The 26,580-nt window shown below is 37.3% G+C and overlaps 1 protein-coding gene across 3 annotated transcripts in view; it reads left to right on the forward strand.

The window, feature by feature from the left end:
- LYN (LYN proto-oncogene, Src family tyrosine kinase) overlaps positions 1-26,580 on the forward strand; it is a 52,214-nt gene that overhangs the window by 15,016 nt on the left and 10,618 nt on the right. For 2 of the 3 annotated variants that reach the window (XR_010883282.1, XM_067290465.1), the window contains exons 2-10: positions 5,329-5,465; positions 6,793-6,841; positions 6,933-7,038; positions 7,394-7,492; positions 7,594-7,697; positions 9,086-9,235; positions 10,566-10,718; positions 17,403-17,585; positions 18,516-18,592. Coding sequence is in view for 2 of the 3 variants with exons in the window: in XM_067290465.1 (XP_067146566.1) it covers positions 5,334-5,465; positions 6,793-6,841; positions 6,933-7,038; positions 7,394-7,492; positions 7,594-7,697; positions 9,086-9,235; positions 10,566-10,718; positions 17,403-17,585; positions 18,516-18,592 (1,053 nt within the window). In the remaining variant the exon portion in view is untranslated. The remainder of the gene's footprint in view (positions 1-5,328; positions 5,466-6,792; positions 6,842-6,932; positions 7,039-7,393; positions 7,493-7,593; positions 7,698-9,085; positions 9,236-10,565; positions 10,719-17,402; positions 17,586-18,515; positions 18,593-26,580) is intronic. The other variant, XM_067290466.1, reaches the window with a different exon arrangement.

Consider the following 26,580-nt stretch of genomic DNA (forward strand, 5'->3'; position numbering starts at 1 on the left):
GATTTACTCCTCTGCTCTCCAAGCTGTTTTAAAGTTCCAGTTTTAAAAACAGTATGTCTTAGAAACAGTGCTTTTGTTTAGGTGAAAATAACTGCTCTTGTTCTTTGACTCAGGAACTTAAGTTCAATACCCAGAATAGTTAGGGGTCTTGATTTTTCTTTTTATTTTTAAATGCATCTTTACTCTGTGATATTTGTGCTGCTAAGAAACAATTTTTCTTTATTTGCTTAATGATATTTCACAGGTGTCGTGCAGCAGGCAAACAGTAAAATGAAAATGCTATGGGCTAAATGAGTTTACTGCTCATAAACCTTGTAATTGAATACAAATTAATTGTTTTTATGTATATACTAAAATAGATATGTATATATCTGTTTAAAAGCCTAATTCACTCACAGAATTGGTGTTTATTATATATATGTGATTACTGTCCTTTTGAAAAATATATATTTATTGAATAAGATAACATTGCATATATACACAATATGATAGTTCTAATTTTTTGAAGAAGTTACTGTTATTGGAAATACCAGTGTATAATCTATTTTAGCTGTTTTTAAAAATTAGCCAGTGAATAATCAATTATAGTTAATTGCAAAAAATAACATTTTCTATAAAGATTAAAGTAAAGCTGCTCTAAACCGTTGAAAAATCTGTGAGAATTTGAGAGTCATTTCCATTAACACATGACTTCATTCAAGAAAAGCCCTGATACTTCAAGCTATTTTAGAAAACAGTTTCTAATGTGCACCATAATATTACCTGTAATAGAATCATAAGAATGCCAATAGCTGTGACCATGAACAGAATGAAAAATGCTATCAGTTTTAGACAAAACCAAAGATAAGCACTTGGAGGAAATGAGACCTCAAATGCTACTAATGGTGGATGGACTATCAATGATCATAAGATCTTTGACTATTTGAAACAGCAAGCATGAAGTTTTAGATAAATTACTAGTACTATAGCAACAGACATATAAAGCAACAGTGCGTCTTGGATTATCAGCAGCTTTTAACTTTGAAAAAAGTAGGTTGCACTGGTTTCCGATACCTTACTCTATTTTGAAATCAAGGCCAAGTGCTGCTGTAGCAAGGGGAAATATGGGCAGATAATAAGAGATTCAAGTAGAAAATTTAAGTTCTCTGTAGACATCAAAATTGTCTATGGAACAACCTGTTTAAAGAGGCTTATTGTGATAATTCTTATGGATGGTTTTATGGTTTTTAGAAAAATGCCTAAAATTAGGCTTTTATTAGCGCACTGTAATGTTAATAAAAGTACATGTTCCTTACATTTTACATTTTAGCCATGTAATATAGTATGATGCTTTTTATTCAGAGATGATGTGCTGCTTTTTTTAGATACATTATAAAAGTTAGCTGCTATGTTATATAGAGTTTCTTTTAATTAAATGTTTGTCTTTCATGTCTAGACCTATGGATAAGAAGAATAAATGAAAAGTATAGTTAAAAAGTAGTATATTCTCTATTGTAAAACTGTTGGAATGGGTAATGTCTGAGTAGGGACTGACAGCACTTCCTTTGATGTCTAAATTATTTTTATCTCTGAAGAACAATAACATAATTCCATATGTAACAATACTGCATTCTCTGGATAGCTTTTAGCTTACCATATTCTTCCTTTTTATATCTGCACAAAGCACTTCCTTGATGTTCATTGTGATAAGGCAACAGAGAGCTATGCAAATAAACATTTTACATTGATATTTTCTTTATGCATGAATGAACTTCCTCCTTTAAGATTTTCCTTTACAAGTACTCTAAAAACTAAGAAAGATGCATGCACTTTTTATATTTCAAAGCTTTTGTGTGTGTGGGGGGGGTGTAATCGTATGTTTGCTAGAGTTAAATGTTTATGAAGTTAACTTTGGTGATAATGTAGCATTTTGTATTTTAAAATCCATTATTGTGAAATCCATTATTTAATGTGTGGTGATTGAAATGCCCCTGTCAGTGCCTGCTGTTTATACTAGCCCTATCAATCTTTACTTGAATATCACTCTTAAAACCCTGTGGCAAGAACTGCATCAGATTTCACTATAAAATGTATAATGTAGCAGTGGACTCTAATGCATCTGGCACTGCAGTTGGAATGAATTAGGTGTGTGCTCTCTGGTGCGTTACTGCTGCAGCTCAGCCACTGAGCAGAAGCTTTTGAAACCAAGACAGGTAAGTTTGCCTTGGGCATAGGGCTGTACTTATAGAAATTTAAATGTAAAGTCTGGAACCCAGTACACACAGTTTCATAAAATACAGAATCTTATATTTTTATAAATGCTAGTGGCTTTTTAAGAGTTCAGAAGAAGTCTTTCATTTCACAGTGTCAAAAGAGTATGTGCTTATTGATCCACTTTCTAGCATTTAACATATTTTTTCAACTGTTTTTATGCTTATCTATTAAGTGTTAAATACTTTTGTTCATCTTACTGCATATTTTTCATGTTTCTTTTGAAAGATTAAAGAGTTTTTTTTTCTTTCTTTTTAATGAAGAAACTAAAAGTCTCAGGATATATCTACATTAGCATTTTAGTTCAGACCAGGATTCCACTAGTGAAGCAGTTGCCCCCACTTGCTAGGCTTTGGTTCACATTATGGAGTGGGCTTGGAGGGCAAGAACTGGATTCCTTCTGGAAGACACAGTGCAGGAGTGCACTTACTGCACTCTTGGTGTTGCTGGATATTCAGTCCTTGGGGCCATACTAGAATGAACATGCAATAAGCCCCCCTGAAGCAGCATCAACTCTTTCACTTTACAAATCTGCTGCTCTTGGGCTATTTGCTAATTACTATTTGCTAATGTAGACATAGCTTCAGTTCTGTGAGGACTAAGGGTTTTCATCTGCATGGGAACAAAGAGTACTTCATGATGAGACTCAGGATCTCCTCTTTTTTTGGTGCCATCACATGTGATGCATTTCACATACTTTATCTGTGTAATATCACATAACATCAAGTATACTTTTGTGGGATTATGTAGCACATGCACATTGGTATTACTGATATGCTGTTACTATTGTCACAGACAAATGCTAACCTTGAATATACCAGCAGAACCTCACTCAGGCTTAAATTAAAGCTGTTGATATGCTTTAAGCTGCAAAAAAATCTGAGTAAGAATGGTTTTCTTAATGTTTACATTAACATTGGGCAAGTTGCAGTCTGTAAAGATATCTTCAGGATTTCTTACAGCAATAGGCAAAGGGATTTTTGGCTGACAATTTGGATCAAATTACATTATGTCCTTAACTTTAGCTTTTGTTCTGTAGAAGCAGGATTATTCAAGAGCAAAAAGGTTAGCACTTAGATGGCTGAATACCTGATTCTGCAGATACAGCAGGTAGTTAGATGCTGAGCTCCCAGTTGTCTTGTGCAAATTAAGGAGTAGAGATTTTTGTTTCTAAGAGAAGATCCTGGTTTAAGGTCCCCCTCCATGCCTTCAAATAAGTAGGTGAAAATGTTGAAATATTGATAGACAAGAACAGGAAACTGTATTCTCTTTCTCTGTTGAATAGTGATGCCTGGTCAGTGCCTCTTGATTTTTCTGTGCAATTTCTTTCTTTTTTAAATTCAGGAGGAAAAAAAAAGGAAGTAATGAGTTCTCAAGATGCTTTTAAACCAGTATTGTGATTCATTGCCGCACTGATGAACCCGTTTCATGGACACCCAAGATTTATTGGCAATGGGTGACAGATAATTTGCAGAAATAGGAGGAGATAGCAGACCCCCTCCTCGCATGTTTAGAAGAAAACGTTCAGCTCCTGTACAGGACAACGCATCTCTCATTAAGTGGTGCTTCCTCAACAGCAGGATGGGATGTTAAATGATGGTGGTGTGGGAAGCCGAGACTTGTCACATGGGAGTACTGAATCTAGGCCTTGTTTTATTGTTACAGTAATGTTCATTAATATTATAATCATTATCAATATTGTTGTAAAAGTACAACTCTTAATATGGACCCAGACCAGCATGACTTATTCTTCTGTCTGCAGGAATGTAATGTGTAAGGCACCTTTCCACTGAAACATTTGTGTCCGCAAAAGGACAGCTATACTACTTTATTATTTACTGTGATGATCTTTTTATTATCATAGAGATGACGGTAAATGAGAGATGTAGTATAGGGCATCACAATCTGCTTTGATTTCTCTGGCTGTGTTTTGGTCACTGCTGTTTTCCTTGTGCCTGTATATGCACTGAGCACTTATTCTAGGTTCTAAATTGTTCTTCAAAGAACTGGCTTTAACTAGGGCAGGGGGAGTGAGAGCATGTGTCTGCAAGAGAAAATATGACTGAACCTAGCATGAGAGCACTGGCCTGAAAGGAGAGAGAGAAGAAGGAAGAAGGGGTTTGAAAAGCCTTCACAGCAGATTCTTTGAAGAGTACATATAATTATTATCCTCTAAGGGAGGAATATAGAGATAATGTTGTGTATATGCTTGCGCAAGTACTATATAATTACATGATGGGATTAGCAGTCAGGTTCCAGTCATGTAGATGCTAGCAGCTGTATCTCATCTGATTAGGCATGGATGCACATCCGGAGAGTAGGATTATCTTTCTAGAATGTATTGGAGGAGAAATACTTGTGTGGTGATTTGCCATCACTGATACCTGTATTGACTGTTTTAGACTGTTATAACAGGCCTGTCTGAAGAAGGGAGATACACAGCTGAAGGCCACAGAAACAGCATGTCTCATGGAGCTGGGACTGCACAAGTCATCAGCCTCGTGTGAGACAGGGATCTATATCAAGCTGAGCTTCCTGTTAGATTGGCATATACAAAACAAAGTGTGGCTATGCAGGCATTGGCACTTCCAACTAAAATTACCACTATTTGAACTGGAAATTTTGACTGGAGGTTTCCTAAAGAGCCACTACACTAGAGCCTCTGGAACATTTCCTATGTGTTATCTTGCAAAACAGCCTTCTGTCTAAGACATACTGAAACAAGTTGTTATCAGAGTAGTTATTTGTCAACTGGCTTATTTATATTTGTTCTGAAACTCACAGAAACATCGGTAAGATGTAAGGGTTTGGGGGGTTTTTTTGGAGGAGAAAAGGTGATAAATCTAGAAGCATTGGGCTGGTATATAATTATTTTGTAGTATTTCATTCATCTGTGGATTGAGACAAGAAGTCACCTCTTTCCTTTACAGTGGGGAAAAACGCTTGTAGCTTGTTATCCTTGTGAACTATTGTGGATGAAAAGGAAGTAAGTTTTTGTTACATGACCAAATGATTGCATGGGAAACTGCTTGGTTTATGGTTTAATGTTTTTGTTTAATACCTTTTTTATTCCAACAGGAAATATGGGATGTATAAAATCAAAAAGGAAAGAGAATCTGCATGGAGATGGGCTAGATTTGAAGAATCAACCAGTACGTAAAACTGAACGAACTATTTATGTGAGGGATCCAACGTCCAATAAACAGCAAAGGCCAGTAAGTAGATAGTCTCAGGGGAGAATTCCAGTAGCAAGATCAAAGCATGACTGGCATAACTTAAATTTCAATCAGAAACATATGCATGAAAAGATTCGAATTCATCATTAGTCCACAATTTGGCTTTTAGTGTTGTGCAGTTCACCCTCAAAGAATAAATACTTTTTTTAAGCATCTGTCACTTTATTGCTTTATTATTTTGTTATATTTGTCATAGTTTTCTGCATGAAAACAATAATCCTTGGACATTTTTGTTCTAGATACAGCTACGTCTGTAGAAGAATGCTAGGTAACTTCAAAAAATCTGAAGCAGTTTAGAAACATTTTTAAAAGCATCAATATTTGAAAAGTCTGCCTCCTAAGCTTGTAAGGGCTGAGGAGCATCAGGTTTCTTCACAGAAATACCACTTCTTTATTTCCAATGTGCAATGTATGGAATATACTGTTGCTTTTACAGTGCAGTTACTTAATAACTCAAGGATCCAGGTGTGAATTATTCTATTTATAACAGGCTAAGGTTTTTATATCAAACTCTACCAGTTCCAATCAACTTTCCTTTTATTCATTGAGGCCAAAATTTGATCTTTCACCAGAACTGAATGGGAGCAGAACAGGTGCAGTTCTGAAGTAAACAGCAGTGTGGTATAAGAGGAATAAGCCAGTGGAAGTACCCTGTGTGATGTCTAGCATTGGAAAGAAAGGATGCTGGGAGGGGAATCCCATCGAGTATTAAGCTGGTTTGATATTTTGCAGATTTACTGGTACCCCCTTTCCCCATTCTCTCTACTCTGCTGAGGAAGCAGCATTTCCTGACTATCCTTCATCAGGGGCCATATTCTCTGCTGGTGCAAGTGACACCCTTCTGTTGTGTGTCACCAGCTGGGGCTGTAGACTCAGTGCACTCTGAATCAATGTACACAAATCCCAAGTGCTATTTAAATTATTTTAAATTACTTTTTGTCCTGCAGAATGTTAGGAAAATAATAATGTAGTTCTTTAGCTCCTCATACTAGCATCAGGACAATAACTGTCCTGTTGAATTATCTTGAGTAAAGTCTGTTCAGCAAAAGCCACAAAGCTGTGAACTTCCCCACACCTTTTTCATACCTTCCTGAGGTCTGAGCTGCTCAATTCGAAGTCTAGTTGGGACTTACTGTATGTTTGCATTGTAATTCACTTTAAGCAATGGTCAGAAAAGACTGTAACATTTAAGATATATAAGATGATTTCAAAGCAACTGAGGAATATCTTATTGTAATGTGCATACACCTAAAAAGAAAATGTCAAAGATCTAAAACTGCTTAATTAAAGACACATTTTGTTGTAGGCAACTACAGAAGCACAACTCTTACCAGGACAGAGATTCATCCCTGAAGGTAAGTTTTCATAAGAATTTTACTGATGTACGTTAGGCCCATACCAACTTGTGAAATAAGAGGACATTCCTTTTGATTTCTGCCTTTGTAGAAATAGAGGAGCATGGAGTCATTGTGGTAGCTTTGTATCCTTATGATGGCATTCATGAAGATGACTTGTCCTTCAAAAAAGGAGAAAAATTGAAAGTTATTGAGGAGTAAGTATGACAGTATTGTTTGTATTGTAGTTTTTCTTTGGACATATCTAAATCCCTTTATAATTTCTTAGTTTCATACTCATAATGTGAGTATATGAACATTATGAAAGAGCTCCCTTGTATGTGAAAATACAAATGTATGCCTAGTTGCTGGTAGGGCTTGGCAGCTGTCTTTGGTAGCAGTGACCAAACTTTGATCTGAAGTAGCCAACAGCTTCTACGGGGGCTTCAGTTCAGAGAAAAATGCTTTTTTTTCCCTCCCCAGCCCAGACAAAGCCCTCGGCAGAGCAGCAGCTGAATAGCACTTCATTATTTTCCTTCACACACTGTGAATATTACTGTTTTTGTTTTTCAGGCTAGGAGAATGGTGGAGAGCGAAATCTCTCACAACAAGGAAAGAAGGCTTCATTCCCAGCAACTATGTAGCAAAAGTAAACACCTTGGAAACCGAAGAGTAGGTCCTTCTACACTCTAAATGTTGGCAATTGTCTTTTTTATAGTGTTGTATCCTTTGGGGATGAGGGGAAAAGTTCTAATCTTTGATATACTTTTCAGATGGTTCTTCAAAGACATAACCCGAAAAGATGCTGAAAGACAACTCCTGGCTCCTGGAAATAGTCCTGGAGCATTCCTCATCAGAGAAAGTGAAACATTAAAAGGTAGGCAATTGTTTACTTTGGGACTGATAGTAGAGTTGAAAACATACAATCTGTCTTCACAAAATTGCATCAAGTGACACTGGATGTGGAATTGTCCCAGTGTGTCCTGTTGTTTGAATTTACTGCAGTTATGTAGAAGTGAGAAGGGTGAGAAAATCACCAGGGAAAGAGAGAAGAAAGTTACAGCTTAACGCTTAAAGTGGAGATAGAAATAAAAAACGTATGGCCCATTACACTGACAAGCAGCAATGAATGAAGAAGTCTTTTTCCTTCTGAACACTTGTGATTCCTATACTAAAGGACCTTTCTAGTTGTAAATAGTATGCTGGTTTTTATGAAGTCTTCCATTATGGAACCTGTATCTGTCATAACAAGTTTTAAAATTTGTTTACTACATGATGAGAATTTACACTTCTGCACTGTAGTTTGAATTTTTTTTTTTTAACTTTCTGATAAGGATTTCTACTATGGAGACAGCTCTTTGTACTGAAATGTTTAATAAAAGCACCAGACTTCTTCAACTGAAGCTTTCAATAGAATGTAAGAGGGTTCTCCTCCAATATCTCGATTCTACCATCATATGGCTATCTTCTCCATAGGTGTAGTTTTTCCTGGCCCTAATACTACAGACTCTTGATTAGGCAGCTCTCTGTAATGGGCCCATATCACTGTTCCCTGAAATGAAGGCAGAGATCAAAATTCAACATAGCCTGCTTGGGAGTAGGGCAAACCACTGCCAAAATATTTCTTTCTATCCCCTTCTGTCAGTGGATCGGTGAGGGAGAAAGAAGGGGCTGAGGTGGTTTCTTATCCTTAGAAATTGGACAAGAATCGTATGAGTGGGAGAAATGAAGAACTCTTTAGTTTAAGATAGATGCTGCTGCCCCATCTTAAATCCCTGCTGAGGTTAGGGTCCCTGGTACTAACAGATCTTCTTTCCCTCCTGTATGCTCCAAGTCATCTCCAAACTATCCTTTTGTCAAGGTGATGAGGACATTCAGTGTGTTGCTCTTCTGATGTGCTTATCTTTGAATTTTAGCTTGTATCTGACTGGTGTGATAAACCCTGAAGTTGTTTTCCCATATGGTCTCACTCAAGTCAGTGGGACTTTTTGCAGAAGTGGACATTAGTCATGGAACTGTCTGGCTTATGGAACTCATAAGTGTATTGAATAAGACTGAAAAAGAAAGTCTGACTATAAGCATTTTGGGGCTCAGTTCAGAACCAGCTGTTGGCTAACTTCCTTGTGTTGATTGCAAAATGCTTTCTGAGGAAATAGCAGAGTAAAAAAAAAGAATAAAAAAAGATAATTTTGTTACCTGAAACTGTATGTGTTTGGACACTGCAGATTTATAATCTGTTAATGATCATTCCTTCTTTGTTCACAGGCAGCTATTCTCTGTCCATAAGAGACTACGATCCGCAAAATGGTGATGTTATTAAGCACTACAAAATTAGGGGTTTAGACAATGGAGGATTTTATATCTCTCCAAGAGTAACTTTTCCCAACATCAATGATATGATCAAACATTATCAAAGTAAGTTAAATTGGTTAGTAGATTACTTAATAGAATACAGCCATTATTTCCTGTGAAGGAAAATAAATGCTTTCTTGTTTTGTTTGAGACCTTTTCATCTTTTTGTCTAAATAACCCAGGCATGGGTGTTATCAAAGATAAAGTGAAATTGGTTAGAACCCAAGTAACCTTGTTAGCAAGCAGCATTAAGGCTGATTTTGATCTGTTGCATACTATTGTAAAATAAAGAATAGCTTTATAAAAGATCTCATCAAAGCTATGTTGATGTGAAACTAGAGAGGGAAGAAAATTGACTGCATTGTAAGTAAATAAATTCTATATTTGATAGTAAATTTGTATTCATGATAATAGGTAATGTTTATTATTTGTGTAGACTTGTAAATGTCTTCTTGTATTGTATCTGGTGATCAGTGTGGAAGCATTTTTATTTTCCTGTAAAATTATATTTATATTTAGTTATATTTTTTTGTGAATGGAGTTTTGGAGAAAGTAAAATTCCATTGACTTCAAAGAAAGCAATATTGTACTTGCATAGAACAGTAACAATATTACAAAAGGGGGGGGGGAAAGAAATTTCCAGCTACTTCTTAGCTACAAAAATGACTTTTCATTATATATAACTTCCTGGTGAATAGAACCAAAATATATAATTTTTTTTTAGCTTGTCATTGAAAATATGGAGACTGTAAGACATTTTTTAGTAAGACAGGGTTTTGTTTTTTTTGTTTTTTTAAGCCACAATAAGGACTTAGGCATGGCATTTCTCTGAATTGTAATATCTATGGTAAATCTTTGGCACAGCTTGAAAACCTGAGAATTATTTTACATTTGTATTTAAGTTATAGCTGTTCAGTGACTGAAAAACTAATTGTGACCTACTTATGCTTGCATGATTGTGTGTGCACACATGTCTGAAACCATGCTCAAAGAACAGTTAATAACAAATTCAGAATGCTGGTTCCAAGTCTGACCCCAAGTTGCATCTTCATCAACATACTGTCAGTAATGAGATCTTGTGTTTTATTTATTTGGTACTAATGGTACTAAAAAAATTAATAATCTGATGGTAGCATGAACCTTTTTTACACCAGATGTGTGTCACACTTCTCTTTTAAATTAGTCTTTGAACCCTGAATACCAAATTTCATGACAGAAGGATTTAAAGTTATTTGAAAACAATAGAAATTTTTCATGTCCATCAGAGCACCTGAATAAAAAATTGATTTTGAGCTGGTTGGTGCATATCTGCAATTAAGTGTTCTTTGTTTCAAGACATCTGAGGCAGAGAAGCACAACGGATTTTGTATTTTGTTTTTCCTTTGAAAAACAGAGCAAGCAGATGGCTTATGCAGAAAGTTGGAAAAAGCTTGTATTAGTCCTAAGCCTCAAAAACCATGGGATAAAGATGCATGGGAAATTCCACGGGAATCAATTAAACTAGTGAAGAAACTTGGAGCCGGTCAGTTTGGAGAAGTCTGGATGGGTAAGTTTAGCCCTTTGAAAATAATATTTAAATCTGCTGAAAGCAATGCCATTTCAGAATCATTCAGAATAATATTGGGGATCAACCTGGTCCAATATACTTATAAAAGCAGGACAGTCAGACCCAGAACATCCTCTCTCATGAGGAAGAATAGTAAGAAAGAGAATTTGTAAGGGGGAAGACATCTGACAAAGGTGTGGAACAAATCCTTTGGTATTTTTTAAAGCAAAAATCTGGTGGTAGTTCCTTATGAGTAAGCACTGCAATTTATAGGGTCAGATACAACAGATTTTGTTTGGTTGTCTTTTGGGGAGGAAGGAGCAGCTTGTAGTAAGAACTGACTTCTGGTTCTCAAAATCAATGGGCATCTTGGAACTTTGTTTCAAACCAGAAAGTGGTAAAGAACTTGAAATAAAAAGAAACGATGTCTTTTAGTGAGTGATGGGTAGAGCTTTTACGTCTCTTGGTAAAGAAACGACTTGGAATATAGTGCATGGGACAGCAATATTGGGTGAAAAAAGGAGACATTTAATCCAAGATCATAGTCTGCCAGCTTGCTGCCTGAAAAGTAGGTGACTTATGTAGTAAGAAGATAGCAGATTAATCCGCTTTGAATTATAATGTAGGTCTCCCTAATTACAAAAGTATCAAAAGACTTACAAGCAGTAAATTTTAATACATACCCTGCAAAAATGCTAGCATTAATTATTACAATCATAAATAGCCTTGCCGTCCATTTAAAAGAAGTCCTATTTTCTTAGCCCTGCAGACTTCCTGTGGCAAGGGGCTATGGCCACTGTCTAATCATGTGTTCTGCAAAAAACATTTACTTCTCTTGCTTTTGAAATGCTGCCTGTTCAGGGACCCGAGTATTCTTTTGGGTTCCATATTACACGTTCTCTGTATTACTCATTACTTGCGTACTCGTTACCATTTACCATCTGGTTTGACTTATTTGAGATAAACTATAACTTCTCTCATAGCAAAGTGCCTTCATTATGAATTTTTTTCAGTCCAAATCATTCTCTTAACACTTCCCTGAATCTTCTTTCCGGAGGTTTTATTTAAATAGTAATAAAATTGTTACAAGTAGTTTATTATCTATCAAAATTCTATAGGCAGGACATTTCTGAGTGACTTAGTGTATCCCTAAGCTCAGTAGAAGATACAAAGCTGGAAAGTGTGCTCTGATGACCCACGAGAGTGCAGAAGTCTAATGGGAACACGCTGCTTGGAATTTCATTGTTTTGAAGAGATGCTTTCGTTTAGAAAAGTAAAGCATGGAGTGATGCTATTTGAGTGACAAGTCTGACACATGATTACAGTGTCAATCAGAAAGCTGTAATGCAACCATAAGTATAATCTTTTGATATAAATCACATTAAAATGCAAGCAACATATCTCTATAATATAGCCAAATTTGGCCTTTTATCTGCCAAGATAAGAAAGAAAAGACTTAAGAAAGCCTCTAACTATGATATACATGAGTGACATTTTACATACTAGTTAAGACAAGTAATCAGCGATTGTGCAGTTTTTCTGCCTAATAAACTAGGGCAAGAAAAATTCAACTGACACTGAAATGCAGTGAAAGACTTTGTGGCAGAATGTTATCACTTGTTTGAAAATGTAGACCATTTTGGGAAGTGACTACTTCAGCAAGCACACAGGCACAAAGGCATAAAAAACAGTGTTAATGGTTCAAGATGTTTCCTCTTGTTTTTATCTCATTTTTTCTCTTTTCCCCTCCCCTCTCCCCTCCCCTCTCCCCTCTCCTCTCCCCTCTTCTCTCCTCCTCTTCATCTAAATTGGGCTTAACCCTTGTATCTGAATTACTACACTGTGAGAGAAATTACTGTACTGTGAAGCTGATCACCGTGTTTCCTCTTCTCTTTGCTTTCTTTCTGAAGCAAGAGAAGCTGATTTGCATGGCACAGATCCTTTCTAATCAGAAGCACTGTGAATCTTTGAACCAAAGAAGCTGAAGCTGTAAAATACCTATTAGGTCACCTCTGCAGTTCAGGGTGTCAACAAACACCGATTATTGTGATAATGACCAACCAGAGGTATCAGGAGTTACATAGTGGTACTGCTTATTCCTATAAGCTACTTGTTACAGTCTCATGATAATTTACTTCATCTAAAATAAAATTATTCATTTAGACAGTAGTGTGAACTGGATATGAACTTCATTCTATGGCTTAATTACCGAAGAATTTTCAGCTTGATAAAGGGTACCTAGAATTGTGGTTTCAGAGGGGATGTGGGTGGGGAGACACAGGTAATACTATTACTGCAATGTGAAGATTTGCCAGCACTCCTTTATAATCTTTTCTTTTTAGTTCTCTTCGGGCTTCCAAGCTGACATGTTCCTCTTAGGTGTTTACTTTTGGGTTTTGGAGAAAGTTAGCTTATGTTTTGGGAGGACTAAAAAAACCTTAGGAATAAAGAGCAGCCTTCCCCTCCCACCCTGCCAGGCATTCTACTGTGCTCCTTCTGAATGTCCCTGCGAGGTGGAGGGTTTCCTACTTGTGAGCCTGTGCAGAGAATCCTGGTTACTTGTGAAGCAGGCAGGTGAATCACTTTCAACTCTGAAAAGTTTCTTTTACAGAGAAAACTTGCTGTAAAGGCTCATCAGTTTCCCAGTTCTGCATACCACTGCAAGCACCACATTTTTAATTTCTTTTTTTAAGTACAGCTATGTGTAATTTTATATGATTTATAAAGACTTTCTGTTTTTAGGCTATTGCAATAGTGTTTGTCCTTGTGTGTTCGGGCAGCAGCTGTGCTGGCATGGTAGAACAAAAGAGCATGACAGAATGGTGTCCACATTTTATGCACTGCTCACCCATGGAAACAGTTAGAAACCTGCGCTCTGTGCTTTCTGCCTTCACATTTAATGTGTTGGATGTGGAGATGGGATTACAGTTGCATTCCTCTGCTGTTCAGCTGAGTGATGGCTGTAGTTGGTAAAGGAAGAGTGGTGTGTTGACATGCAACAGGAGGCATTATCTGGCTTCTAAGTGTTGTATTTATGTAGCTCAAACAAGATGTTCCCAGTATAACTTTGCAGGGAAAGGGAGGAAGAAACTGTATTTTGTAGGCTTGTTCACAAAACCATTCATATTCAGTCCTGGAGATCTGGTCAGAAAGGCCAGAAAGCCCAGGTGGGCTCAATATCATCATTATTGTCTGTTACAAATTCATATAGCAGCTTGGCCTGATTAAGCCCATGCAAGAACCTGGTGGCAACCTGGCTGTCCAGGATGTTACACTGCCAAAATCATCATAATTAACTTGAAAATAACTAGGTGAAACATTAACAGCTTTTGGAGGATTGTGTTTTAACACGTGGAGAACATGGCTCTCTGCTTAAGAGTTGATCTGATTCCCCAGACTTTCATATCATTGCTTGCATTATATTTGGTTTTTAACAAAAGCCCAAACTGCAGAGAGACTTCCTGCTTCCTGCCATAGTATAGAAGGTTTTCGGACTATTGAGTTTAGTACATTTGGGCAGCTTCTTTACTGATGTGATGGACCAAAGCAGCACTGCAAGAGCAGGGTCTATGTTTTACGCATCTTTGTTCATAGCATGCACTGATATGATTTGACCTGTAATGCTCTGTGGCATTCATAATCCGTGAATAGAATTCTCAAGCAGGGCTAAGAGAAAAGTTAACAACCCAAATGGAGCCATTATGCTGTATTTTATTAATGAGCCACATTTTGCTTATATCTCAGGTGTAAAAGATTCTCTCATTTAGTATAGCCCAAATTAGAATATCTGTAAGTAATAGACATTCTTGGCTTATCTTTTCTTATGCAGCTGTTAGAAAAAGCAGAGTAAATCATTCTACAAAAACAGTTATTAAAATAAAAGGCACCTAAAATGAACAAGGAACGCCTGTTGGTATATCTCCTCAGTATCACAGAAGTGTTTTACAGTGCATGCATGGGCTGGATGTTAGTTGCAAAGAACATGAATTTTTTTCAGATGTTTTAGGTGTAAAAAAGAATTTCTTTGTTTATCTATCCTTTTGAATTCATATTTGGGTGGCAAACTGAACATATGTTCATTTGTATCTTATGTCAAGGAATAATGTGACACAAGTGTTTAGACCTAGAGCCAGGTTCACTTCAGCCAAGGCAGGCATTGGAGAAGGGTCCAGAGCTGCAGTTACTGCCCAAAATGGGGATGACATGGTGCAGTTCAGTGCTGTAGGCACACATTTCCCATAGCAGCTTGTGCACCAGAGGAATTCTTCTATGATATGGATTGAATATTAAATTTGCCGTCACCTGCTGAGGTGCCCTGAGGTCACCAGTTTTCCCTTTGCCTGCACAAAGGCTGCAGTCTCCAAGTGCCTGCACAGTCACAGTGTGCCTCTGAAGCGGCTAATCTATATGGAAACCAGCATAGAGGTTCTCATGGTAATAAATGACCTAACATGGGGACTAGGACATTGATATGCTGGTATGGTACAAACCCATACTAAAAAGATGCTTCCTGCTCCAGGTCTGTCTAGCGTGGCATTCTAATATAATCCTGCCCTTCATGTATACTCTCATTCTTACTCTGCCACCTCTGACACGCCAATCATGGGAGCTTTCTACCACTAACAGCTAGGTAATGTCTGCAAAGCTGAAGAGGTAGGGACTCATGCTCTGTGAGTGTTCAGTTCTGATGTGGTTCTCAGCCCAAATCAAGGTACCAGCTGTTTTACTTATCCTGGGTGAGGGAAAGAGGGAAAGAATTCCAGTTTTGTCAAACTGCCAAGGGTCAATTTTTTACAGACACCACTGTGGGTGCTAGTGAACAGATACAGTTCATGACCACCTTTCTTTAGTTTTTTTCCCCCAGTAATTGATGAAATAAGTGAATGCGAGAGAGATCAGGATCAAACATCTCTAGTCTTCTCATCAGCTAATTTGCTCTGTGTGTTACCACCAGAGTGTCAGGAATAGACTGTTTTCCTGCAGAAGTCAGTATCAGTGAGTATTGTTAGTAATGTAAACTTTTTGTGAGTAGAATCCCAGTCTGGTGGATCTCTTGAACTGCATAACAGTATTTTATAATCACTAATGTTGAGTGTGTTGGTGACAATTGCTTCACAGAAATAACATTATTAATTAATATGCTCAGTAGAGCATTGAACAAATTGGGAGTGGAATTAGTGCTCTGTTTCAGGGTACAGGATGGAATAATAAAAACTGTAAAAATGAGCTTTCTCATTTTTTAAGCACAAAGAGATGTATTTAACACTTATTTTTGATAGGTAGAAACTGTATGTCTGTGCCTTCAATGGCAGAATTTGACCTGAAGTTGTCATTTCTTATTATTCGGTCATCTGGAAACATATTTTTGTTATACTTAGTTGACCTTACTGTGCCTGGGAAAAAAAAAAGTCAAGTAGTCATGAAGATGCGTATTTTGTTACAGATGTATTGGTTTTATTCAGCTGATGACCCTTCTTTAAAAAAGGTGATAGAACATGCAAAGGTTAGAGAAATCATTTAGGAATTGGAGATTAGTTCCTTGCTTTGACACAGATTTCCTATGTTAAGATGAAAAGCAGTATTAGGAAATTGTGGACTTTAATTTAGAGGTACATACATTGTGGTAACACTGTCCAGATTGTTGCTGAGTAAGGAAATGCAGCAATTGCGTTGAGTCATGGAAACTTTACCTCTTCCGAGAAATGTTTCTGCAATGTTGAAATGCATATGCTGGGGCACAAAAGGCTGTCATTTATACTACCAAAACATTCTGTAAATCTGAAATGTTTGGAAGGAGATGCATTTGTATGCATGTTTCTCCCCTTCCCTTCCCCCTTCCCTTCCCCCTTCCCTTCCCCCTTCCCTTCCCCCTTCCCTTCCCCCTTCCCTTCCCCCTTCCCTTCCCCCTTCCCTTCCCCCTTCGCAAGATAAACTTTAGGATCAATGCTTGCTATTTTTTAAGATGTTTGATATTTTGATCAGAAGACAGTTCATTGCTTTTCTATTTACTGGTAGTTATATTTTATAATTAAATGTGTAATAAACAGAAAATGAAATGATCGCAGTCTCTTCCACTCTTGGCATGACCTATGTGATAAGAAATTACCATGTTTTAAGTCTTCCCCTGAACACTGCAGACTTTTTGGCCTGCCAGCACATCTTTGTTATTGAGAATGTTTATTTGGTCCCACTTTACCATAAGGTTCCATTTTGAGTAGAGAGCCCTACAGAAAGGATTGTTAGCATATGACTGGTATGCACAAAGTAGTTATAGTCATGGTATTTAAAGATTTTCCAGAATCTTGCAAGCAATCCGTGGAATCTGTTAGATTCTGAGACAATTTATGCGATGATTCATTAAAACATCTCTTGACTGTTTGACTATTTTCTTATGGGCTTTTATAAAGTCAAACTTGGTATTAAGTGTGGCAATTTGCTTTCCTAATTTATGTTTATCAGGTAAATGATTTATAAAATTAGAAAATGGATTATTGTTCACTGCCTTGATGTATCAGTTGCAAAATATAAGGGAATTTAGTTGTTTGTGCTACATCTGGGTGCTTGCTTTCAGGCTCTTAACTGTTGGTGAAATCTAACCTCACCTGCTTTATGGATTCTTACTAGTCAGGGTGCTGTGCTGTGCAGAATGACTTCAAGTACACTGGACATACTTTCTTGTTTTAGGTTACTATCATAATAGTACAAAAGTGGCCGTGAAGACTCTGAAGCCTGGAACTATGTCTGTGCAAGCCTTTCTGGAGGAAGCCAACCTCATGAAAACCCTTCAGCATGACAAGCTAGTTAGGCTTTATGCTGTAGTGACCAAAGAAGAACCTATTTATATTATAACAGAATTCATGGCAAAAGGTGAGAACAACATAGGAACTGTAAGCAGTGCTTTAAACAACTCTTCTGCTTCTCATGAATCAATCCTCTTTATTTAAAAAAGGAAGGAATAAAAAAGAGAGTATTTCAGGTTTTAGCATTATTCTTTTGTATATTCTCATGTCACAAGAAGAAGCACCTGTCTTAGAGGTGATTGAGGATTTAATTTTATGATTCATCATTGCATTTGTTATATAAACTATTTTTACAGGCTTCTTTAAATGTATCATTTTTGAAATGTTTCAGATGTGACTATAACCCCCAAAATAGCTCCAGTTACTTCAGGTTCCATACCCAACTTTTGTGTCTGGTGCCATAACAAGACACTTACTAATTAAAGCAAATCTTAGAAATCTCCTTATGTAGCCCTTCAGTTGATACTCACCTGTGTAATGAGGCAAGGAATGAGTGCTCCTGCAAGGATTGCTGCACTGCTAGAAAAGCACAACCTTTATAGAGCAGCACTAAACAAAATAAGTGAGGCTTCCTCTTCAGATTGTCTTAGGTAATGGTATTTTTATTTTGTTCTATTGTCAAACAGTTCTGCTGATGACTTTATAAACAACAGCAACTTGTTCTTTATGACTTGGAAAGGACTAATATGTGTGATTGTCCTAGACAGCTTTCCTGATAGTCCATAGAACAAGGTAATTATCAAGTTCAACACCAGTGAGCTAAGGCATGGCCTGGTGAGGGTTTTTACGTCCTGCAGAGCTGCAGAACTTAGACACCTGACGTGCTGACCTGGATATTGCTATTATTAGAGTATGTAAAGAACCTGCAGCTTATTGTAGCCAACTTGAAAATACATCAAAACCTTTCACTTTTAAAACTTTGTGATCCAGAAAATTGTAAGACTGGTGTGAACTTTATTTTGGTAATAAGCTATGCTGACTTTCTCTCTTGTAACAGGGAGTTTGCTGGATTTTCTGAAGAGTGATGAAGGAAGTAAATTGATGCTTCCAAAGCTAATTGACTTCTCAGCTCAGGTAAATTTTAAGAATTATGTTCAAAATTAAGGGGTTTTATTTATCTCTCAGGCTGAAATTCATGATGGGCAACTTTATCCTGAAATTTGTGGCATTAACAAATAATTTCATTTTTAAAGGTGTTTTGGTCTGAGTAAATAAGGTTATTAAAAGGAGAGAATAGAGAAAAGATGCTTCAAAGGGAGGATGCAAAGTTGGACTTACCTCTTAGATATTGCCGGTGATCTGCTTGGGTGACAGTGGTGCAGTCACTTTTCTATGTGGAAAGGCTGTTTTTGCTTTTAGCAGCTTTGAGGTGAAAGTATAAGTACAAGCTCTACAGAGTAGGTTTCTGAGAACTGTTGAAACAGTGTTGATAAATGTGTCATTTTTACTTGTTAAGTTAGGACAATTCATCAAACCTTTCTGTTAACCTCAACAGAGTATTGTCAATTTCAAAGTTACTCTAAAATAAATGAAATCTACCCAAATGATGTTTCAGGTTACTAGTATCTGATTTATGAACCATGACGATCATGGCAAAGTATGCCAGTTATCCTATGTCATATGCAAAACCTGTAGAGGCACCAGAGTGATATGCATATCAAAGGCTTGCTGGAAAAGGTTGGATCCTAGGCTCATAGGTCACTTTATGTAAGAGTTGTCACATCAAGAGTGACATTGTAAGTCATCAAAGGAGACTAACCCAGTATTCTGCCTCTGTCTGACAGTGACCAGCAGAAGTCGTCTAGGGAGGCATATAGGAAATAGAGCTTGCAAGTTGTGATTCATGCTGCTAATATGGCATTTTTGATAGGATATTGGTTCACCAATCTTTTTGTTCTTCTAATAAGCATTAGATTTTTACAGACTGTTATAACCTGTTGTATTAATTTGCTATGATTCATGAGGAAAGACAAGAAAGATATTAAATGACGTAAGAAAACATAGATGATTTATGCAAAAACATTCAGTATAACATTATCACATAACTGCTCAATGTAACTATTGTTATATATATAGTGTTGTATGTTGTTATGTATTATATATTGTTATATAGATGTTCAGTATAGCTATTGCAATAGCTATTACAGTTTTAATATAACTCATGTGCTTTATGTAGGTATTGTTTAGGTTATCGAGTGTGTGGAAGTTGAAGTTATTGCTCTTGATGAAATCATTAACTTGAAGACCTATGTTTAGAAAATAGAGACATAAATTCAATACTCAGGTTTTGCTGTAATTGTTGTTTCAGTGTAGCTGCAGGTTTACTAAGTTTCCTGAACTGAGTAACTTGTCCTTGAGAATTTAGTGGGGATAAAAGTTTTGTAGGTGTGGAAAACCTTTGGTCCTAAGTCTTGGTTTGGAGATATAAACAACACTAGACAGAAAAGACAACCAAAAAAAAAATTTTTGTTATGTAGCTTTGAAAATAGTGCATAAAATTAATGAGAAAGAAGAACATCTGAATAGTGATACAATAGGAGATCCAGGATGCGAAAAGGAAAGCGCACGTGATTTTACAGTAGACCTTTTTTACTGAAGTTTGGGGATGTTGTATTGTTTAAACCTGAGTACTGTTTTCAGAAATTCAAGGCTTGGAAAGGTTAAAGAACTAGAGAAGCAGGGTCAAACTAGACAACTGTTTACAGCTTGGGTAAATCATTTCCAACGTGACAGAGGTCAGAGATCCTAATTTACAAATCTTTGAAGGTTTGAGTCACTTGAAATGGACATGACTGGTTGCCCTGATCTGACAGTAACCTCTCTGAGAGCCTGTTCCTGCACTCAGCCTCAGAGGCCAGGACTTTATGGAGGGTAGGTAGTATGAGAAGTCTCTCTCTTACATAAGATGTAGACTGGCTATCAAGAGAAGTTCCTGAGAGCAAGCCATGCATTCAGCTGCAGAGTCATCTTCAGGGGATGTTCAAGAAACCCTCTTTGAGGATTTCTAACTACAGACCAAACAAAACTTTGGAATAGAGATACAGAAATTTTCCTTCATGGGAAAGACTTCATAGGTTTTTGAAGTACGTTTGTAAAGAGCCCTCAGTATCATTCGGTAATAGCAGGACTGTATAGAATAGACTTGCAGGCTGCATATGGTTCTGAGACCAGAGATTTTGCTCTCTCCTGTGCACTAAAGACAACAGTAATCAGAGTGAAAGATGCAACAACAAAGACATTGCATTATTCTTTTCTAACCCTGACAGTCTGTGAAAGTTTAATTCACTGTTCTTTAGGATCAAAGACAAACACGTATTTTCAAACTTTGTTGCTCTGCTGCTAAGGTAATGATAATTTCACTGCACACCTGTGGATCACACTCTTCAAGAACGTTGGCTATACTAAATGAAGGAGGACATAAAATGTGTTTAGTATTTTTGGTACATATCTGTTTTTTTATAAATGGATGGAGTTTATCCTTACAGCATTAGTGCTAACCTCCCTGTTTAGCCTAAGGGGAAATAAGTTTGACAAGCTGTGTCTCAGAAGATGGAAAAAGAGGCATGGAGGGAAACTCCATGGTGAACTAGTTAAATGAGATCAGGCATATTTTTTACTTTGGTTGATGCACATTTGAATTCTGCATGACTGTCTAATTCACACTATTCTGATAATGCAGTTTACTAGCCTAACCCAGCTTCTCGGGAAAACTGCAAATGCGACAAACAGTAGCTGAGGATTATCTTTTTTAGCCCTCATACATCTCCTGTGATATTGCATTAGACTGATCTGCTCACAGGCACACTGCGTCTCTGGCTTGCCTGCATCCACATGTGTGCACACAAGAAGTCTGTTGAAGTGAAAGTTTCTGAAAGGACACTACCTGTTGCAGAACAATACATTAGCAAAGGGCTTGCGATAGGCAGGAAGAAAACGACCGGGAAGTGGTTCCACTTATTAGGTTACCTTTTTATCCGGAGGAATGGCCTTTGTCACCTTACAGTGGCCTTGTCAGATAAGGAAGGATTGGGAATGGGAGGAGGGGAGGGGAGGGTGTGGTTTGTGTGACTAACAGATAGCTGAAGAATGTAGTGGCCCTTAAACTTGAACCCTCTGCTGAAGCCAGTTTCTCAAATTGTGTTAAAAGAATGCTGTAAGTTAGGACAAGTTAGTTAGTGCTACAATCACTGAATTCATAAAGCCTTTACCTTGAACAATCTTGAAAAGAATCTTCCCTGTTTACAAGGGAGAAAATGTCCTGATTTTGCAAAAAAACAAGGACTTCTTCCTCAGATGAAACAAACATCTTATTAAAAGCTAACATTTTTCAAGCAAGTAATCAAATATACTTCTACTGTACTATATTGGTTTTGCTGTTTTGTTAGCTCAGCCTCTAAACTCATTGATTGCCAATTTAATGGTAATAGCTGAGTGCTTACTTAGTTAAACTTGAAAATCCAGAGCCTACTTTAACATACAGCTGTGGACTCCAGGATTTTTTTCTTTGTGCTAACATTCACAATTTATGAAGTTAGGTTTGTGGAAAACATGGCAAGAAATTGCTTCCTAAGAAGGTGGTCCAGCTCATTTTCTAAAATAACCCGCCCTCTGAAAGACTTGAAGTTTCTCTTCTATATTTAATTAGTGTGTATGAGTGGGGGTTGGGAAAACCTAGTGTTAGCTGTGCCCTGGAAAAGATAATTTTGGCCTCTAGAGATAACTGCTAGAAGTCTCTGAAATGAGAGTGTTTTAAAGGAAGCAGGGTTTTGCAAATTTATTTTCAGCAAATACTGCTTGCTACGATAGAAAACAGCCATGCCAAATCCTGCACAATTCAGCAGAATTGGGCAATGCAAATATACAATATGCCAAAAATAGAATTGGGAATGTGGATAGACCAAAATCTGAGCCCATTTCCCTGTACTAACTGCCTGCGTGACCAGCGTTTGGTGGGCAGGTCAGCAGCACAGCAACTTCATCGACCTATCTTGTAACTTCCGCAGTCCGACAGGCATTAGCTGTCACAATTTACAAGCAGTTCCACTTCCGAGTACTTTGTCAGCTCATCAAGTGGGCTGAGGAAACCCAAAGGTTTTATTAGCTATTGATTCCCAGTTATGAGTTGAAATGTTGGGCAAATATAATCACTTTGTCCACAAAATCTGGCATCTTCCTAATGGAGCAGTCTTGCAGATAATAGCCTTGCTATTTCATCACTAGAGTGACTAACAAACTCTGGTTGTTAGTGTGTATTTTTTGCCCTGCCCAAGGGCTAATTTAATTTATCTGAAAAGCTTCACAGTTCTTTAAGTTCTTACTTGCTTCTGTTTTATGAAGTCAGCTAAAAATGTATGGTGCCAATTCAGTGAACCTTTTGCATTTATAAACTCTGCCTGCTTCAGGGACTCATCTTATGCAAATCTGTTATCCACTGTGCATAGAGTGTCTGTTTAGGAATTCAGAAAATTATATGAGTAGTTACTGAACATGCTCAAGTTCTACTTTTCAAACTGGTCAAAGCTTTATCACAAAAACAGTCTTTTTTTTCTTTTCCATGCAATGCTGATACTTTAATTCTTCTACAATCTGCAACTTTGTAATTCTTATCCCCCTCTTATTTCCTTTTAAGACTATAATGCCATTAGAATAATAATAAATTTAATATTCATGCAGATTTTTTTTGATGCAGTGTTTTAATCCCTCACTCTCCCCTCTTTTCTAAGGGGAGGGAATCTTAAACCAGAATTCACTGTAACTCTTATTTGGCACTGAGAGATTTGCACTGCTGTTTCATCATATTCCTTTTTCAGGATTCTTTTATTTTTAATAACACACTCTGATATTCCAGTAACTCCTGCAAACTGAAAATTAGTATTACATTAATATATCACCTGAAGATGACCTGAAAATATATTCGTTCATCAATGCTTTTCAATTGCCAGGTTCAAGGTGTCTTTACCCTCTTGATAGGCAAATTTCTTAGTCATGCGAAAATGCAATCTTTTCCTTTTCTTAAACTCTGTGATCTAGAAGTATATTTTATTTTATTAGGTGTCTCAAGATTACTGAAAGGAATCTGGTTTAGGTTAATTCTAGACTAAAAGACAGTCCTATCCAGATCAATAACATAACGTGTTTGCTTCAAGCCTTTCCGAACTGCAGACTGCTCGTAGAGACACTCTCTCCGAAGAACTGAAAATTACCAAATTTAAAGCAGCGTGAAGCTCAGGATATGCTACCTTATTTCCTCTGCTTAAACTTCATCAGTAAGAAACTCCCTCCCGCTGTAACTGCTTTTCACTGATTTCCCATGTAATCTGGCTTTTGGGCTGTTTTACATGTTTTAGCAGGAGTATCTCACAGAGCCATGAACCTGAGCCCATTCTCAGCTGAGCGCAGCTCTCAGGCCGCCCTCCCCCGCCAGGTCAGCAGAGGAAAAGGGATGTGGCCAGGATGTCCTGTTCAGTGCTGATCCTGCAGAAGCTGCTTCAGACCTTTAGAGCAGCTGGGGTGAGCTAGCAGTTGTGGTTCCAGCAGCGCATGTTGTATTGAAAGCAGCTGCAATGTAGAGGGAATTTTGAAGCTGCTTTATGCACAAATCCCTGGCTTCTACCTTGTGCAGTTTTACCTGTAGCTTTGAAGTATGGATCTTGAAAAGAGTAAAAAGCCGCATTTATTAACACAAAGAGAACTATTTAAAAGTATACCTAAACCATCTCAAAGTAATCATTTCTATGTGATTTTGGTTTAAAATCATAGCTGAAATATGACTGGAAAGGATTGGGGGCATTCTTACCCCAGTGTTTCCCAGTATTTCACACATCATAGGTCACACCCTTTATTTTTTCCCAGAGTGGACTTAATTTACAACCACATAAAAGCTAGGCTAAGCTTTGAATACTGATTCATCTACTACATTTTCCCCATTTTACTTGCCTACCTGCAAGTGAGCATGTGCGAGTTTGGTTTTACATACAGTTTTCAGGTGTCTCATAAATCACCCAAATTCAACAGAGTTGTTGGAACCCAGTTCCATCCCTTTTCCGTCCTGTGTTCTTTGTATTTGTTGTTCGTGTTAGCCATGCGTGCGCCCTTGGCCTTTTCAGGGAAGGCTGAAGCAAAGGCAGGCATTAAAAAGGTCTCTGCACCGTTTGTACGTAGCTTTCTCCCTCTGTTTAATGTGAATGTTTTCCTTGCTCTTGGTCTTGTTACTAATGCTTCTCTGGGATGTTTCCCTGACTATACTTACTAGCTGTAGCACTTTTTGTGGCTGGGCCATTCTGATTTTTGTCATAGTCGGGATATTATTTTGTGCTTTGTAATTTGACCTCACCATTTGCTGGTGTTTCTGACCATATAAGATTTAGCCAAACCATTCTTTTCGGACACCTTATTTACAATTACTATGGTTTGCACCTGCACTTGTAATTATTGTTTATTTGAGGGTGTAGTTGTTCCTGAGACTTGTTTCCCATGAGGTTGTACATGTCAGTCCTCCAGGTTGTTTGAAACTTGCTTCCCTGAAATTCTGTCATCTTATCTTGCCATGCTTTCATTCCATTTCATTTCCATTCCACTTTGTTTCATGATCCCTCTTGCTCAGTTTTCTTTCTCAACATGATATAAAAACAATATATCATGTTGAGCCTAAACAAACCAGTCTGGTCTCTTCAGTATATCACATTTTTACATATAGCCTAGAAATATACAAGTGGATTATGTTATAGATGTTACCGTAACTCACTCTCTCTGTTTTAATAAACAGCTTTGCAAATTATGTTGAAAACATGTCTTGTTTGAAATAACTCTTGCAAAAGAGAGTCACAAACCTTGGCAAGGAAGCTGAAATAAAAGATGTCTTTGTGGATTGAAAAACTGAGCAATTGAGGAATCCAGGAGTTCTCCAATTCTGTAGGAAAAAAAAAAGGGGGGGGAAGCTGTTTCACCTTTTGAAAGAAAGGGGAGGGAAAAAAAAAAGACCATGACTGCCCATCCCTACATGCTGTCTAACTCCAGCTATGACATTTCACCGAGGAGGTGTGACAAAGTGTTTCTCATTTTCAGGAGGTATAGCTTTTCTGTGAAAGTTGTGTCCTCTCCTGATACGCTGGTTTATTAGATTCTCCCCTCCCTACTTAAAAGTCCTCTGCTGCTTTTGACACTTTCTACAAACAACCTCAGAAAGTACAAAGAACTGGTCAGAAAGTAGGAAATACTTGTTCTAGCATCATTGTTTATTCCATGCTTTTGCTCCCCTTTTCTTTTAGGGTTTTTAAAAGAGCTTTTTACTCATTTTGAGATGACACAAGTGTTCTGGAAAGTTAACCATTTGCTCACCCTGTTTTACAGATAGAAAGAACTGAAACGGAGAGGAAAGAGCACTGCTAGCTGAAAATCACACAACAAATCGTCAATAGAACTGAATGCAGAACTTCAGCTTTGATTGATTTACTGTGTGATTTTTAGATGAAGCTTTGCAGTATGGAGGCTGTCTTATGGAGACATGTCTTGTGTCTTATTTCTTCCAAGAGAGTTGCTCATCATTTTTATACTGTGTACATAGTTCTAATATCTAGAGATTTGTTGTTTGTTTGTTTTAAACAAATTAACTTAGGTAGTTTTAGAAGCATGTCAGTAGTTCATTAAACGGGAAGGGGAAACTGATGTCATTTTGGTAGTAACAGTTGCGCAGTGTAGACAGATTCCTCTGTTAAGGGCCATAAAAAAAAAATTCACAAACCCAAATCAACTTTCCTATCCTTCTCCTGACTAGTAGTTTCATAGAGCTGAAAAGTCTTGATAGCTGCAATGATCATTAAAGGAGGGGGAAAGGGTGCTTTCATATTTTACTTTCATTCACCTGAATTTTTTATGCACTGAACATACCATTTGTCAATGAAATCCCAATAATTACCATAAGGAGTTAACACATGGGTTCTAGCACTGTTCCTTTGATTAAAAAAAAAAACAAAAACCCTGTTATTTATTTATTGTCACAAGCAAAGATTTAACATGAGTGTTTGGACTGAGTTGTTCAGTTGCTGTGTTTTCCCCTCCTTCTC

This window comes from Apteryx mantelli, chromosome 2 (genome assembly GCF_036417845.1).
Source record: "Apteryx mantelli isolate bAptMan1 chromosome 2, bAptMan1.hap1, whole genome shotgun sequence".
NCBI lineage: Eukaryota > Metazoa > Chordata > Aves > Apterygiformes > Apterygidae > Apteryx > Apteryx mantelli.